Source organism: Pangasianodon hypophthalmus, chromosome 29 (genome assembly GCF_027358585.1).
Source record: "Pangasianodon hypophthalmus isolate fPanHyp1 chromosome 29, fPanHyp1.pri, whole genome shotgun sequence".
Taxonomy (NCBI): Eukaryota; Metazoa; Chordata; class Actinopteri; order Siluriformes; family Pangasiidae; genus Pangasianodon; species Pangasianodon hypophthalmus.
Window position 1 is genome coordinate 10,503,810 of NC_069738.1, and position 17,712 is coordinate 10,521,521.

Below are 17,712 nucleotides of genomic sequence, written 5' to 3' on the forward strand. Positions count from 1 at the left end.
ACCATTGCTGTGTAATTTTTGAAGCCTAAATTGCCCGAAGCTTAGCGTAACTACTTATACTGGTGGCATGGCAGAGCCTGTTTTACACCTGACGAAAAACATCACAGCGAGATTAGAGCGAGGTGTTCTCACATTTCTGGTGTTTTCAGCAGTTCTACCTGCCAAAAACCTAAAAACCTAAAAACCTGTTACCAACTTGGGCATGAGTCGTATTTGTTCGTGTTTATTTATTCATCGTTGTACGTCAGTCTGGGATTTGAACTCACAACCAGTTCCAGTATCAGTTTGAATCATTGCATTTGAATAGCAATTCATGGCGTTATATAAAACTAGTGTGTGTGTGTGTGTGTGTGTGTGTGTGTGTGTGTGTGGGTGTGTGTGGCAACTGGTCTGTGGAGGATGTTTTTCTTTTCATGTGGAGGTTTTTTTTTTCCGTTTCAGAAAAAGGGTTTAAGCTATTTTTTGCTTTCTCATTCTGAAGCGAAGGTCCTCTGTACTTTTTTGAAAGAAAAAAAAAGTACTCTGAGCTTCTTTGAAGTGTGTTTGTGCGTGTGTGTGTGTGTGTGTGTGCGTGTGTGTGTGTGGATTCACTTCTGCAGCAGCTCACACGCCGAATGACGCACACTGATGAATGAATGGGGACAAAGAAAAATTCAATAGTCTGTTGATAACTATTTAAACGAGTGAACTGCAAAGAGTGGCTGTGATATAGTACATCGCAGTTAGCTCCATAATTATTGATGGATTATAGATGGATTTTTTTTTTTAAAAAAAGTTGTGTAAACTGTTTTTCTTGCTAATTAACTGAAAATATCTATCCTTTAACTGAATTAACTTCATTCTATAGCATGGTTGTTGGTGCCAGATTTGTTGGTTTGAGTATTTCAGAATCTGCTGGACTCCTGGAATTTTCACGCACAGCGGTTTAGTCTAGAGTTTACACGGAATGGTTTGGAAAAACAAAAAAACATCCAGAGCGCATCCATTCCATGGGTGGAGAAGAGAGGTCAGAGGAGAATGGCCAGTTATGGAAAATTATGGTAACTCAAATAACCATATTTTAGAAGCGTGGTGAGCGGAAAAGCATCTCAAAACATTTCGACCATTAATTCAACGTATCAATCCAGACTGGTATAAAAGTATGAAAAACATGGATGCCACAAACGTCACCATGACTGAGTGATATATTTACAAATGTAAATGTCTTATAGCTGAAGATTTTTTTAATCTGATATCCGCCGAGGTTCTTGTTCAGGTAAAATACTGCCCCTTGGGACAATTACAGATAGGAATGTCATCATTTTTAAAATCCCTTGTTGGGATAATGTTGTAATCTTTAATAAAACATTACACAGTTATCGTGATATGAAATCTGAATCTCAGCACGTCTACTATAGACAGCAGAGTGTGAGGGGAAGGTGCCAAGGAGACAACGTGGCACTTCAAAATGTATCAAATATGAATATCATATCTCTGATACGAAGCCATTTCCTGTTAATAACAGCCAAAATCATCAGCACATGCTTCCTTATATTACCTCCTCTTTTTACTTCCATCTCTCTCTCCATCTCTGTCTTTCTCTTTGTGTTCTACTGGAAACTGAAATCCATTTGCTCCTAATTTATCTGCTGTGATTAGAAGAGGCAAAAACAAGAAAAAGATAAAGAACTCCATCCATGCAATATGAGTGTGCCCACACACACACACACACACACACACAAAATATTGTTTGTCTTACTACCTTCTTCCCCACAAGGTCAGAACCTTTAGATATTCCTTTCCTTTGGTGCCTATCAAGATGTAAACACACACACACTCACACACACACACACACACACACTCACAGACACACATACACATTAGTGTAATTCTATCTTTGAGGGGTATTTCCATTAATCTGTGTGTTACTCTAGATAAAATACTTTGCTGCATGCGAAGTAAAAATAAAAAAATAAGCCACCTGTTTAACAGCATGAATGCGTTAGAGAAAGGATTTCCTTCTCTTACTGTCACTTTTGTCTTTCTTTTTCCTCCTTTCCATCTTTCACTATGCACCTCCTTTCTTTCTTCCTCTCTTTCTCTCTCCCTCCTTTTCCAAGTTACTTTTCTTTGTGGGTGTGTCTGGTGTGTGTGTGTGTGTGTGTGTGTGTGGTGTGTTTATGAAACTCTAATGAGTAAGACAGAAAAAAAAAAATCCGAAAACGATTCCACACGCTTTAATTCAATATTAACAAAAATGCAGCTCGTTTTTAATCTCTGGTGCTGGAAATGAAATTGGCCGAGGGTCGAGTGGTCACCTGATCGTCAGAGGCTCCGTGTTTGTCTCAGTTTGAAACGGAAAAGAAAACAATGTGGGAATTTTCTGTGGTTCCGGATGGGTTTGGATGAGAGAGCGAATATCGATATTGCTCACTTTCACTTGGGGTATGTTTTTATATCTTAGTGGGGACTAAATGGTTTTAATAAACTGCAAAAAACTGACATCTTACCAAGTGAAAATATCTTGAATATAGTCAGATTTATCAATTATTTCCTATTATAAGATTATAATAAACCAAATATAAAATGAATAAACCTATTGTGAGACATTTGTATTCTACAGGCAGATAAATTTGCTTCTTTCTAGAAATAAATGCTTAGAATTAGCAAAAACTTATCAGCTAATAGAACAAGACTATTTTAATATAATAATCTGGTTTATGGTAATCTTGTAATAATAAATACTAGATAAATTGGACTATATTCAAGATATTTTCACATGCTGAGATGTCATTTTTGCAGTGTAGAATAAGAATATCTGATAGTTTTGAGCTTGTGGTGACATTCGGCTGGTCCCATGAGGAAAACTGTTTTTTTTTTTTTTTTACAGCAAATTTTAGTTAAAAATAACGAACTCTTTAAAAAATTAACTTTTTTTAAAAAATCAACTGTTCCCTTTTGGGTACTGAGGTTAGGCTTAGGGTTAAGAGGAGGCATAGCATTAATTACCTGCATTAATAATTATGTCACTGCACAGTGCTTACAAGGATAGTATGACAAACGTGTGTGTGTGTGTGTGTGTGTGTGTGTGTGCATGTGTGTGTGTCCTGGCTGAACTTGTACTCCTTGGCCTGCAGGCAGGACCTTTTCCTCAGTGCCAAAAATTCAGCCTGTAACAACAGCAGGGCAGAGAGTTCAGCCCCGGGGAAAAAACCGAAACACTCTTTCACTCTGCCTCCTGACACTCCTCCATGTCTGTTCGTCTGTCTCGGCCTTTTTCTTTTTTCCTCTCCTTTCTTTCTTTCTTCGGTCCTCTCCCTTTCTCTCTCTCCTTCTCTCTCTCTCTCTCTCTCTGCCTTTTTCTTATTCATCCTTCCTTGCTCAATCCCTTCTTTTCTCTCTCTCTTGCCCCCTCTCTATTTCTTACTTACTCTTTTGTTCTTCTCTTGCTCATGTGCTATATTTCTTCCCAATCTGTCACTTTTTTTTCCACAGTCCCCTTGTTGTCATTTGTGTGTCATTTTTTCTTCCTGTCTAGTTTTCCCTTTTTTGCTCCCTCTCTCTCCCTCGCTCTGTTCCACCGTTTGTCCCCAGTTTCTGTCTTTTCCTTATTTCTTCTTTCTTTGCCCAAATCTCTTATCCTTTTCTCTTTAATTGTTTCTTTCGTAGTTTTTGCATTCCCTCACTCATTTCACTCCCTTTCTGTTATTCCTTACTCCTTATCGTTCTTCTGGAAAGCACTGGTCACACATTTCTTCTTTAATATGCCAATCAATCACCTTAAGCACCTCGTCTGCTTATGTTTTTTGCTTTTTTCAGTTGCCGCTAAGAATTGGGCCAAGTTTTCAAGCATGACAGAACATGATGCCAAACACACCATCTTCAACAGCTCTTAATTATTTTTTACACACACACACACACACACACACACAAACGCACGTTTGTAACTTTGTGAGGACCTTCCACTGACATAATTATTAATGAGCTAATTAATGCTATGCTACCCTAACCTTAAAATCAGTAACCTAAAGGAAATGTTTATTTTGTTTAAATAAAAGCTGTAGTTTTTGTAAAAAGGCATCAGCATCAGATATTCATACCCTCATGAGGACATTTGGTCTCCACCAGGATATAAAAACATGCACATTTAATGCAGATGTTATATGTATATGTGTGGATGTATGAATGTATGTATGTAGTACTATGTAGTATAGTGAGTAAATTTCAGATAATATGAGCTTTATGTACAACATAGTGTAATGTTTAATACAGTGAATGTAAAAGGTACTGTATTTCCCATGAACACAATCCACTGAAGGAAGCAGTAATTATCACTTGTAGCTTCCATCCGATCTGAAAGCATTAGCATGCATTAATCTAACATATAATTTGGAGCCAAAGGCACACGAGTGCCAGCGCCGTGTGCAACAGTTTACTGACAAGCCGTGAATGTTTACACTGGCAAAAGTGCCTGTGTGGTTGAGTCACTCTTTGTTCAGTTTTATAAAGTATAATAAAACAATAAATGTTACGATGATTGAAGAATACCGTTCATGCGGTATCATGGCCTAGATCCTGAACAATCATTACAGGAAATGATAAGGAAATATCTAAGAGTGTTAAAAAAAATCACTCGCTCTCTCTCACTCACTGTCAGTAACCGCTGTATCCTGGTTAGGGTCGAGGTCGAGTCTATCCCGGGAACACTGGATGTGAGGCGGGAATACACCATACACACACATTCACACAATCATTCACACCCAGGGGCAATTATCTTAGCCAATCCACCTGCTGGCATGTTGTTGGCAGGTTGGAGGAAACTGGAGCACCTAGAAGGAATTTCTGCAGACACAAGGAGAACATGTGTCACTCCACACTGACAATAACCCAAACTCAGGATTGAACTAGGGACCCTTGGGTATTGGACACAGGTTCACTTAAAAAAAAAAAAAAAACTAATCTTCAACTGCCCAGTTTCGGTGATCGTGTGCCCACTGTAGCCTCAGATTCCTGTTCTTGGCTGACAGGAGTGGAATCCGATGTGGTCTTCTGCCGTTGTAGCTCATCCGCCTCAAGGTTTGGCATTTTGTGCATCCTGAGATGCTTTTCTGCTCACCATAGTTGTAAAGAGTGGTTAGACAGCTCGAACCAGTCTGGCCATTCTCCTCTGATCTCTCTCCTCAACAAGGCGTTTCCGCAGAACTGCCACTGACTGGATGTTTGCCACTGACTGAAGGTTTTCAACCTTCCTAAATTTTCCCACATCACCCCATTGCTGCGCTCCCTCCACTGGCTTCCTGTAGCTGCACGCATTAGATTTAAAACACTGATGCTTGCCTACAAAGCCAAAAACGGACCAGCACCCACTTATCTCAAAGCACTTATCACACCTCACGGGGCACCACGCTCCCTCCGATCCTCTAGCACTGCTCGACTGATCCCTCCATCTCTCAGGGTACAAGGAAGGCCTGCATCGAGACTCTTCTCTGTTCTGGCACCAAGGTGGTGGAATGAACTTCCCCTAGATGTCCGAACAGCTGAGTCACTGGCAGTCTTCAAGCGACGTCTAAAGACTTACCTCTTCATAAAGTACTTAAATTAGCACTTTCACAAATAAATAAATAAATAAATAAAACACCTCCCCAACAGAGTTTTGGATTGAGGGTATTCCTAGTTTGTGACCTAGTGAGCCAATATCAGAATGTATTTTTGATAGACTTCAAAGCACTATTGTAAGTCGCTCTGGATAAGGGCGTCTGCCAAATGCCATAAATGTAAATGTAAATGTTTTACGCACCTTTCCGTGTAAACTCTATAGATTGCTGCGTGTGAAATTTCCAAGAGATCAGCCATTTCAAACTCAAACCAGCCCATCTGATAACAACAACCATACCACATTTAAAGTCACTCCATTCTGATGTTTAATGTAAAAATGTAATATAATGAATAATTTTATGCATTCTGCATGATTTGGATGATTGGGTAATTGTATGAATGGGCAGGTGTACTACAGTCTATAGTTTTGAGAGCTTCTGAACTGGCCTGTCCATTACTCTTTCTGATCTGTGTTTTACAGGCTACACTGGTGTGAACCTCATTGGAGAGGACCCAGATATCAGGTGGGCAGAATCACAAGCAGAGGTCGTACTTATCTGCTCTCTCAAACACAATATCGCCTACTTTGTCTCCTGATTGGAAATCTGCCTTTGAATATTTGATTATCTATCAATCTAATTCAGATTTAAACATTCACATCTATAATAGTTATGATTTCTGTGTGACCCTATCTTACTCTGTTTCGTTTATCAGATATCGAGGAGTCCGTAAGCAACGTGAGAATGATGTTTAGGCCCTGATCCGGAGCAGTATGTCAGGTAAGCACTCCATCAGCTCCATCTTCTTAGTCTAGTCCTCGGGGAATGTTTGAAATGAAATTTAGTCTATAGTGTGGTTACATTAAAGGCCTTGACAAATGTTAGCGTTTAATAGAACTAGAACTCAATTGTATCCCATAATGCAGGGGTATTTATTTAACAGGGGTGTAATGGTACACTCTTTTCATGTTTTGAATCGATTGACGATACAAATTTGATTCAATTCTCAGAATAATTTGAACAAAATTTGAATGACTAAAAAGACTCCTTTTTTATTTCTGAATCATAAACCAAGCAAAACAATGCACATTTTTCTGTATAAAACTAAATAAATCAAAAGAGGTTCTACAGGTTCAGCATATCTTAAAAAAAAATAAATACATTTATAAATTTTATTGAATAAACAAAGTCTCTTGCCTGGGGAAAATGATCGATTGAAACATACCGAGCTCCTTAGCAGGGCCTGAGGCATCATTTTAACCGAAAATAGAGCTCCAAAGCTGGTTAAAATGCCGACTTTATCTGTACTTTAACACTTAAAGTATAATACTTTAACTCTGTGGCTTGCACAGATTGGGACCTCTGGTGTTTAAACAGTAGAAATCTGTGAAAACTCTTTTCTCAACGAACCACCTTTAGCTAAATAATTAAAATAAATTCATGCATTGAACAAACTGGAGTTGCTTAACTATAGCAGCTTTTTTCATTCATCTGATTTGATCTGGTGGAAGAAATCCAGATCACGGTCTGCCCGTTTACAAACCATGCTGCAGAATATCGTTATCAGCACTCAGTGAATGCTGACCCACATGAACATGTTAAACTGTTGGCTTATAATTCATGCATTTCCCTAAAAGCACATTACTCGATAACTACTTTGAATTAGAAAAGCAGGCACTTATGAGAATGAGGAATGTAAATCTGTACCCATTGACTGGTCCTGTGGTTAATATTTGTGAAAAGGATTTCCTGTCCTGGTTCAGTAAAAGCTGTTTCACACACATAACATTATCCACTGGCAGTGTTTTGGATAATAACTGGTTTTACAGTCCTGCTTTGACAATCTTTTCTATTTATTTCATTGTTTCTAGCTACAGGGCTTAATGGCATGGTTTAGATTCAGCTTGTAATCTTAATTCTCACCACTAATTTTAATGCTTAGCTAAACAAATACACTAATATGAAACATCCCACACAAAACACACTACCTGCAATTAGAGCTAAATACACTGTATTTGGTGAATTTTCAATTTGGAGCAATTTTCAAAAGTGGCTAAAGGGCACTTTCTTAAAGAAACACTCACACACACTCGCACACGCTCGACACACACACTGCGGTTTTTGATCACTCATTCTGTGGTCTGTGTGATGACAGTTTTAGACTGCAATTAGTGCCTGAATTTTATTATGTGTGATCATTCTGTGTGATCATTCTGACCACGTGATTTGGATGATGATGTGTATAATGCAGGCTCAGTGATGAACAAAGGAAATGAGTAAAGCTAGTCGTCTTCTCATGCAGTGACAGCAGGCTGTGATATTCGATAGGAGGAAACTCTAAAGTCTATCAATAGTTCGACAATGAATCTATTAGGGTTGAGCAATGTGTAACATGAGCAAACTATTCCACACGCATACACACACACACTTATAGGCAGCTGCATTTGTGATTTCCAAACTAAAGTGTTTCAAGTCTGTAATGCTTGACACCAAACATAATAAAAGGAAATTTAACTCTTTCGTTCAAACCAAGAAACACTTAATGATTGTGTCATCTGTCATTTTGTGTCATTTGTACCTTGATTAGACAACGTGTGCTTAGTCACGTCTACTTTCAGTTTCTCCCTCAAAGGCAATACATGGAAAAAAATAATGATAAAGTAAATAATCCACCTTGTTTTTGTGGATTATACCCGCTATTTATTTCACGTGCGTCTTCTCAATCACCGCTGATCATGTGCCATGGCTGTGGTTGAAAAACATCAGGAGAATAAATCCAGGCAGTGTTTCACTGTGTAATCACCTGACACGACACTGGTCGGCTGCATGAATCTACAATCTGGGCTAGAAAGAAATCAGCCCTAGCGTTGCTTCTTCATACCATTGTGTGTATTTTTATTACGATGTTGTTGCACTTGGGTCTGCAAAAGTACAGAATGATCAGTTTTAAAACAGCAAATAATCTGGATGATTGATCTTGGAGTGATCTTATATCTTTATCGTCTGTAGACAGGAGGGCGTGGCTTAACCACTCTACGCTAGTCTATTTATAAAGCCGCCCCTGCTCTCATCTCTCTGACTTGTTTTTTCGTTGTTGTTGTTCTTTAATGCACACACCCACTTTCCTTCCTGTCTGCACTCTCATTTTCTGCACTTTACTGTAATGAAGTATATTTGTTTTAGGGAAAGCAGACAAATGCACCCCCCGCTGGTAACACAAGATCATGCAGAGTGGTGCAGTAATTCTGTCCTTCTCTGTTTCTCTTTCTATTTAAAGTGAGCCAGATCACTCTCCCTCCCTCTCTCTCTCTCTCTCTCTCTCTCTCTCACACACACACACACACATACACTCTGGCATACTCTCTTTCCTTCCTTTCCTCTTTCTCCCTCTGCTTTCTGGAGTGTCCATCATGGTCAGCAGCTTATGAGTGGAAAAAAACAGTGTGTCAGTTTAGAGAAAGAGCCAGAGAAAGAAAATCACACTCTTTCTCATGCATACATTTTATGTTACTAATTCATGTTGCATAGATCTCATTAACTCGCCTAATAAAAGTCTATTACAGTGAGAACTTTTGTGAACGTAACTGATGTGGTTTCCAGTAAAAGCATTAAAGGAGTCTTGGAGTCGTTCTTCCCATAGGGAATTACAGTCGGCACTGTTTAAAGAGAGAGAGATAACAAGACTAGTGAAAATCAGCTACAGACATTTTTAATAGTTAGATTCTTCTGATAAAGAGAAGACCCAGAGATCAGGATATCACATTTTTTCCATTAAAATTTGCTGGAGGTGCAAGTGTTATTGGGAAAGAGATGGATTGTTGTGTAATGATGTGCTTTCGCCATCATATGACTGAGCATTTGCTGAGTGAAGTATTACTCTAGTGGGCTCCAGTAGTAGTAGTTCATAACTTATTTGCAGAGGCCAGCCCTGCTCATGTCTGGAAATCATTATGCTTTTTATGGACGGAAAAAACCCACTGACCTTTTTATAAGGTTTCGGGTACTTCTAGGGATTCACCTCTAGAGGGTGCTAGAAGCACAAAGTGCCTCTGCTTTCCGTACTGAGACCACTAGGAGGTAATCAGCAGGTTTTAGGACAAGGTCCTCAAGAGCATTGTGCGACCGTATCAGATAAATATTTCTTTAGGTCACCGAGACAATGAAAAATGATGTATACGACCCTGTATTGAGGATTACAAAGTTATAAAGTCTTGCGATCAAGCGTGTATCCGCAGTGTTCCTGGGATGTGCTCCAGATCCACCACAACCCTGATCAGGGTTAAAATATCAAAATCGCCTAAAAAAACACATTCAAATTTTTGTACCCGGGGACCAACTTGGTTGTAAAAATAAATTCCACAGATCCCCTTGGTACAAATTTATTTACGAAAATAATTCAACTAAACTTTAGGGTTATTATTTCAATGAATTATTTTGGCAATTTATTGGATCCATAGAGGTTTTTATTCCTGAAATTTACACTCACAGAACGCAGCGCAAGCCAGCTTGCCTTTAGAGGTGTTGACATTTCAATTAATTAAATTCAAGCGACAAACCAATACCTTATAGATAATAAAATATCAAACCTTGAGAAACACTGGGATAAAGAAGAGCGGGGTACTGAAGATGAATGAAAAATAGGTCTTTTTGAAAACGGTAAACAGGTTTGAAAGCCTCTGATGAACACTCAGTAATCACATGTTGATGAGGGCATATTTATGATTTAAGAAAGGAGGAATTTCTGTGAACGGTTCTTAAGCTGGCAAAGATTTAAAGAAGAGCATTTAGAGAATGTTAGGAACTCTAACATTCCAAACGTATTGGAGGCACAGAATTAAAAAAAAAATACTTGTTTACTTGTTTCAAGGGAGCCGGTGTTGCAGAAAGCATCAAAAGAAGTATAGTCAGAAATTTATTTTGGCTTCAGGCTTTGCTTGGTATCGCTTCAAGCAGTGCTTTCAACTGAAATGGAATAGAGCAAACTCATTACATGGTGCAGTAGGTCCTTGAAGGCGTGCATGGGATGTGTGCATTCTGGCAAACTGTAAATAAGCATTAATGCGAATATCTAAATATGAGAAAAATTTTACAAATAATGTTAAAGCGAGGTGACATCCTTTTACCCCTGAAGACTGGGACAATTAATATTTTTTAAATAATCTTTTTTAAAGCATGTTTTTAGTAATTATAGTGTTTAGGAATGGAAAGAATATGCACAAGTTGAAAAAATGTAAAAGTTACAGCAGTAAGGCCATGACGAGAAATTTAGATGTTTGCATAGAAAAGGTGGAATGATCGAATATTGTTAGGATGGATGAAAGAAAAGTAAAGAAAGGTCAGCGTAAGAAAATACAATTCAGAATGCACTCATCTGCCACTTTAATAGGAACACCTGTATACCTGCCCATTCATGCAATTTTCCAATCATGTGGCAACAGTTCAGTTCATACAATCATGTAGATACAGGTCATGAGCTTCAGGTAATGTTCACATCAAACATCAGAATGTGGAAAAAGCGTGATCTCAGTGACTTTTACTGTGGCATGGTTGTTGGTGCCAGACGGGTTTGTTTGAGTATTTCAGAAACTGCTGATCTCGTGAGATTTTCACACAAAACAGTCTCTAGAGTTTATACAGAAAGGTGTGACAAGGCAGTTCTGTGGGCAGAAACACCTTGTTGATAAGAGAAGTCAGAGGAAAATGGCCAGACTGGGTCAATTCTTTACAACTGTGGTGAGCAGAAAAGCATCTCAGAATGCACAGCAATGCTGAACCTTGAGGTGGATGAGCTACAACAGCAGAAGACCACATTGGATTCCACTCCTGTCAGCCAAGAACAGAAATCTGAATGTACAGTGGGCACACTTTCATCAAACCACTGTGACTATCTACTGGTTTCACTTCCTACAATCTCAGAAGCTTGCAGCTGATGAAGCACTTTTGTCAGAAATATTATGTTTCTCTGGAAACTTAGCGTACGATAATGAACTTCTACACCACAGTAACTCCCTGGATTCTTTGGATTCTTCCTCAGAATTATATAGCTGACAAATTGAAGGGAAAAAACAAAAACAGCATTCTTGTAATATACTGTAATCCTCTAGAATTGATGATGAACACCATTCTTCCAAAAGATTTTCCCTCAGTTGGTGTTTCATCGTTAGCGATGGTGGTCGAGACTCTGTCTAACACATGGCTCCAAAATCTCTCATAGTGTTGTCAGGTTGAGATCTGGTGACTGTGAAGGCCATAGCATGTAATTTATATCATTTTCATCCTCAGGAAACTATTTGGTGAGTCCTCATCCCTGTGAATGGGGGCGGGGTCATTCCGGTAGAAATCTTTCAGCAGTGGAGATCTGTCCGAAGAACTTATTAATTTGCAGTCATGCTTACTGCAAGGGGAGAACAGTGTAATAGAGTCACTAGATTTTCCTTTAATTTGTCACCCGTCTGTATGTGCCTGATGCTAAACCACCATGAACTCTTAAACCACATCACTGTGTGTGTATTTATTATTACTCAAGCCAGGAGGTTTCACTCTCAGTCTCGACACATGGTCCCTGACTGTTACAGCAACATCGTGCTTTCCTGAGCGGTTTATTTTGTTAATAATGTTCTTGTTTCTGCCACAAGTTTAGTTTCACTTGGCTGTTCTGAGACATTTTATGAAGACTCAAATAACAGCCAAGCAGCCAGCTAACTTTCACCGGCTACGCTAAAAACAACAAATTTACAACAAAATTACATTTCCGTTTCCCAATCCCAAGTTCTACAGATGTCAAAATATAGAGGTTATGAAAAATATTGTGGAGAGCCCTCAAATCAGATTCACAGCCTTGGCTGGCAAGTAGCCTGCTTATAAAACCATATTCTGAATGCACATAGTATTTATAATCAGTCCTCGTGAGGTGACGCAGAGTCGACTTAGTTCATGGATTTTTCTTGTTGCTGTTGGAAAGCGAGGATGAAAAAGCCCTCCATGTTATTTATGTTAAGATGCGCTATGATAATTATTTGAACCGCACTTCTATCGAATAATGTAGAATAATCATTAAGTGTTTGAGAAAAATTCTCAAGAGAAGCAATCAAAGGCCATTTTTAGGCTATATTTATTTTGAAATAGTCTTGATGAAATGATTGGTGGTTAGTATAAGTAATATTGCCATTGCAATTACTGACAAGTGGCAATGAAAAAGGAGGTTTTTATATGTGTTGTATATGTGTGTGTGAAGGCCTGCAGCCTTGTAAACTTGTAAATGTATTTATTTATTTGCTAATTTATGTATGCATTTATTTATTCATTCATTTGTTTATTTACTTATTTGGGTGTTTTGTTGTTGGTTGGTGCTTTTCATTCATTTGTTTATTTATCCATTTATTTATTTATTCATTCAGCCATTTGTTTGTTGCTTTTGTTTATTCGTTTGTTTCTTTATCCATTTATTTGTTTATTTACTTGTATATTTATTTATATAGCTGTTTGTTTTGTTTGCTACTTTTTATTTATTTGTTGGTTTGTTTGTTTGTTTGTTGGCAAGCACTAGCCTTTCTTTACAGGAATAGCTATTATTAAGCTATTTCCTTAATATTTGTTGAATATGTGGAGGAAATCATGAGATTTAATCCAACTGTGCTAGCATATCTGAGCAGAAACAGCTTAAAGCCTAAATTTATTAGGCAAATTGTGTCTGAACTTACGGTTGAAGTTAGGGCTTGGGGACGGTTTTGCAGTTGTCACTTTTCTTGAAATGTAGTAAAATGATATGGATGTTTATTCATTGCTTTAACTTAAACTTTTGTGCTGTCTGTCTTAGAGATAATATATAATACTAGTTATGGGATAATATCTAATATTAGTGTCTGAGAAGTAATAGCGGAGCCAGGATTAAAGTACTGCTCCTCAGAGGCAACACTTTTTGGGTTTATGATGTAGATTTTACTGCAGCAGGTGGGATGTGAGCTTTTTCCATCCAAACGTAAACTAAGTGCTGAGCAGAGCTCTAGTTTTCTTGCTGAAGTGTGGGTGGGTTTGTTCTGCTCTGGTCGTCTCAGCCACTTAGAGCAATGCGATATGTTATATAAGTATTTACATAGTAAGTAAACATAAGTACAGTATATATAAAAAGGTGTATAAATGAATTTAATGGAAAGCTGCAGAGAGGATAATGTATAATCTATAGCACACCATACTAACTGACTCAGCTGTTAGAGAGCAGTGTGTATTAGGAGTGTAAAATATCAAACATATCACATATAATATAATTTCATTTTATAAAATTGTATTTTTGAAGATTCTTTTCGAAATTTATTTGTAAGACTGAGATATAGATAACTACTAAAAGGGTAAATTTTATAGGATATTAGACCTCCAGGGCAGGATCAGGGAGTCTGGTGTGTGTGTGTGTGTGTGTGTGTGTGTGTGTGTGTGTGTGTGTGTGTGCACATACTGTATGGGTATATGAGGCCTAGTTCACAGTAACACAGGTAAATTTAAAAACTTTTTTTTTCTTACCAAACTAAAGTTTCAGTCAGTTTTCCAGAAGTTTCCAATCCACAATGAAACATGAAAACGACAGAAAACGGCATCCTGAAAACGGCATGCACAGTGGGTGTCTGACCTTTGACCTTCATCATTTCCACCATTAATGTTGGGTTTGACAACCCGAACATAAAGCACGCTGTCTTGCGCACTCCCAGCGTTGCTTGTATACTATACACAGCAGTCAGTTAAAACACCTAATACAGGAAACAGCATCACAGTAAGCTCCGCCATCTTGGTCAAGATTAGTCAAGATTACAGGACATGTTTTTGGTAGGCAAGATGCCATTTTAATGTGGATTTTAGAGAGAAAATTAGTTATATCACACTGTTCGATGTTAGTGTAAGGAGTGTGTGTGATAGCAAGTGACTGGGGTGTATAGGATTATGACAGCGTTCTTGCGTGAGTAGTATTGACACAAAAGAGAGAATCAGTGTGATGCTTCTACACGAGTGCCATCTGCTCCCAGCAGAGACACAGACATCCTCGTGCTTGTCCACATGTTTTTGTTTTACTGGACTTGATAAGTCCTGCTCTTACAGCACACCATTACGATGCTTATTTTGTCAAGGTTTCAGAGTTGAATGCCATGTTAATCTACAGAAACCATTTGTTTTCTTACACATTAAGTTTTTAGGGCTTAGAGCAGAAAAGCATCTATTCTTTGGATGTTTCAGTATTTCAGTACAACACACACAGATTCTCACATTCGTATACACACACAGCCTTGAGGCATTTCAAATAAAGACGACAATGGCTTACGCTGTAAACAATTGCTCTCAGTTTTATAGCAAAACTTGACAATAACGTCCCATATGAACAATTTACAATAAATTGAAGTCATATTGTAATGCATTCTGATACCATTTAGTCATTTCCAGTAAATTACAGCAATCCGGCTTGCCCTGAAGAAATCGATCATCTTTAACTGTTTTTTATCACGTTTTCGCTATTGGACATACTTCATTACAAGTCATGGTATGAGATACAGTAACACATAATTACATAGGCTTGATTAATGACTTTATTGTATGTTTTTTCAGTATCAGAATCAGAATGAGCTTTTATTGCCAAGTGTGCTCACACACACACACACACATTTGACTTGGTATGAAGCTTCCAGAACACACATACCCATAAGACATATAATAATAAAATTTACAAATAATAATAATATGAAAGAATATCTAACACTGTACAGTAGACACAATAGGCTTAAATGGAATAGATATATGTACATATATAATACAGCTATGTGCAAGGTGAAGGCAATGGCAGAAGCATTTCTGTTACTAATGCTAGTTGAATTATATTTCGATGTGAGGTGAAGCTAAATTACAGTATAGTACAGTTAGTACAGAGTACTAGTATAGCACAGAGTACAGTTTTATACTTAAAGTTATACGAGCTTGTCATTTTTGCAGAAGCTTACCGGCAAATTTTTATAGTGTATGAATATCCACTAACAATATTAGTTAAACCAAGCTGGATAAAAATGGATTTAAAAAAAACTTGAAAGTGGCACTGAAAATGTCAGGTCATTTTTTTTTGTTAATTTTGTCATTAAAAATAACACTCTATGACACTTTCACAGATTGATGTATCAATTCATTTTAAATTAAAATGCAGGATTTGTGTGTGCCAGCTAAAAGGCAGTCGGCTGTACGACATCTGAGCGAATACACCTGTACAAATAAAATAACCTGATTGGCTGGTGAGTCCGAGAGTCAGATTCATTTCAAATTCAAATAAACTAATGGGAGATTCATGAAAATTCAGAAGGACCTGAGAAACTTAGCACAGACTTTGTTTATATGTATTGGAGAACAAAAGCTGATTGGTTAAAAGCCCAGCAGTAATTTTCAGCACATACAGGAGTGGGATGTGATTAGGTTTATACAGCTGAAACACAGATAGAGAGGAATAAAAGAAAAAATAATTTAAGAATTGTCAGACCAACCATGCACATTTTGCTGGCCCTGAGAGTTGGTCAGTGGGTAATGCATACTTGTGCATGGACTCAACATCCCCCACTCCACTCGTTTTAAGTGTTTGATCAGAGGTAATATATTTCTCGCAATTAGAGAAGATTAAACACACTCTCAGAGCCACAAACAAGAGGCCCATCCTAGACTGCTATGACGTAGTTTTACGAGCTGATAACATTAGCCAGATGCAATAGCGAACCACGTTAATACGGGTACACAAAAGATTCACGTATTTGCAATGTCTGTGTCTGAAAATATTAAACATTAAACAATCACAACAAAAAGATACAGTCCAGCCAAATAATGTAGCTTGCAGCATGTTAATAAAGACAGTAAAGGGGAAAAAACACTTGGGCGCATGCTATTATCGAAAAATAATCAATGACAGGGTGATGTGATGAGCTATTCTTCACACATCAAAGTTGATTATTTTCCAGTAACATCACATCCTGAAGTGTATTATTCTTCCTATACTACATTTCAGTTTCTTTTATTTAACTAATTAAAGAATGACACATAGTACATTTTATCCATTTATAGTTACTTTTAATGTTGTTGAACATCCATGTTAACAATGTTTTTATTAATTAAATAAAGTCTTTTTTTTCTTTTTTTCTTTTTTTTTAACCATTGATAGTAGCATTCAATCTTCTGGAACATCCGTGAAACAAGTTAGTTACTGAGTTACATATATTACTTGTGTTATGGCAGCTATGAACATTCGTTCCTTGCATTTGTTTTCCCTTTGTTTATTATTAGGCTTAGATTATGTGGCGTGTCTGGCATACAAGTCCCTGTGAACTAGCTGTTACTATAGAAACAATAACATATCAGAACAAGCACATTAATATTAACCTATGTTTTTAATTACAGAGCAAAATTAATTAACACCTTCTGACCAATCAGATTCGCGAATTCAACAGAGCTGTGGTTTAATAATATTTCACATCCATGATAATGTTACGGTGGATGATGTGAACTGTTGTCATTACCTCTGTTTTCGAGGAGGCTGTCTATTTAGGAAGCATTTTGTCTAGCTTTTTCTTCCTAAAACGAAGTCTGGCTCATTATTATGGCCAAATTTAAAAGAGACTCTAGTTTTCATATACCACAAGAATCTATTTAATAGTAACTAAACATAACAGTAAAAATAGGAATGCCCTATTATCACTTAATTTTAACTTTCTTAATAATATTTTCATATTCATTTTCCTTTTCATATTTTATTAATAAAAATATTTTTTTATCCTCTTTACTTTGCCATTTTTGTCTGTTAATGTTATTCAAATCTCTACTGGTCAGATCTTGTTGTTGGACAAATCTGTTACCTGTTTTTCTTCTAGAGGCCCCAAATCTGTTATTGCATCATTGACGTGTAACTTTTACATGCGATGTAATCCAAATTAAGCCCTGATTCACCAACAGTATGGTCCCCATTGTCCTGAGTTGTTTTGAACCTTTTTGGTGTGTTTGTCATTAGCATGGTTGGGGATAGGTATGCTTTTTAGGAAACAATAAGCAGGAAAGTGCTATTAAAGACTCTTCGCTTGGTCTTCTGTGAGGCACCAACTATAAAGAGACAAAAGATGCTGTCTCTGTTGGTAAATGT

The 17,712-nt window shown here is 37.5% G+C and overlaps 1 protein-coding gene across 6 annotated transcripts in view; it reads left to right on the forward strand.

The window, feature by feature from the left end:
* The window catches only part of thrb (thyroid hormone receptor beta), a 119,422-nt gene that overhangs the window by 82,015 nt on the left and 19,695 nt on the right, over positions 1-17,712 (forward strand). For all 6 annotated transcript variants that reach the window (XM_026942419.3, XM_026942417.3, XM_026942421.3 and 3 more), the window contains 2 exons: positions 6,056-6,098; positions 6,289-6,353. In XM_026942419.3, coding sequence (XP_026798220.1) covers positions 6,347-6,353 — 7 coding nt within the window. In that variant the 5' untranslated portion in view covers positions 6,056-6,098; positions 6,289-6,346. The remainder of the gene's footprint in view (positions 1-6,055; positions 6,099-6,288; positions 6,354-17,712) is intronic.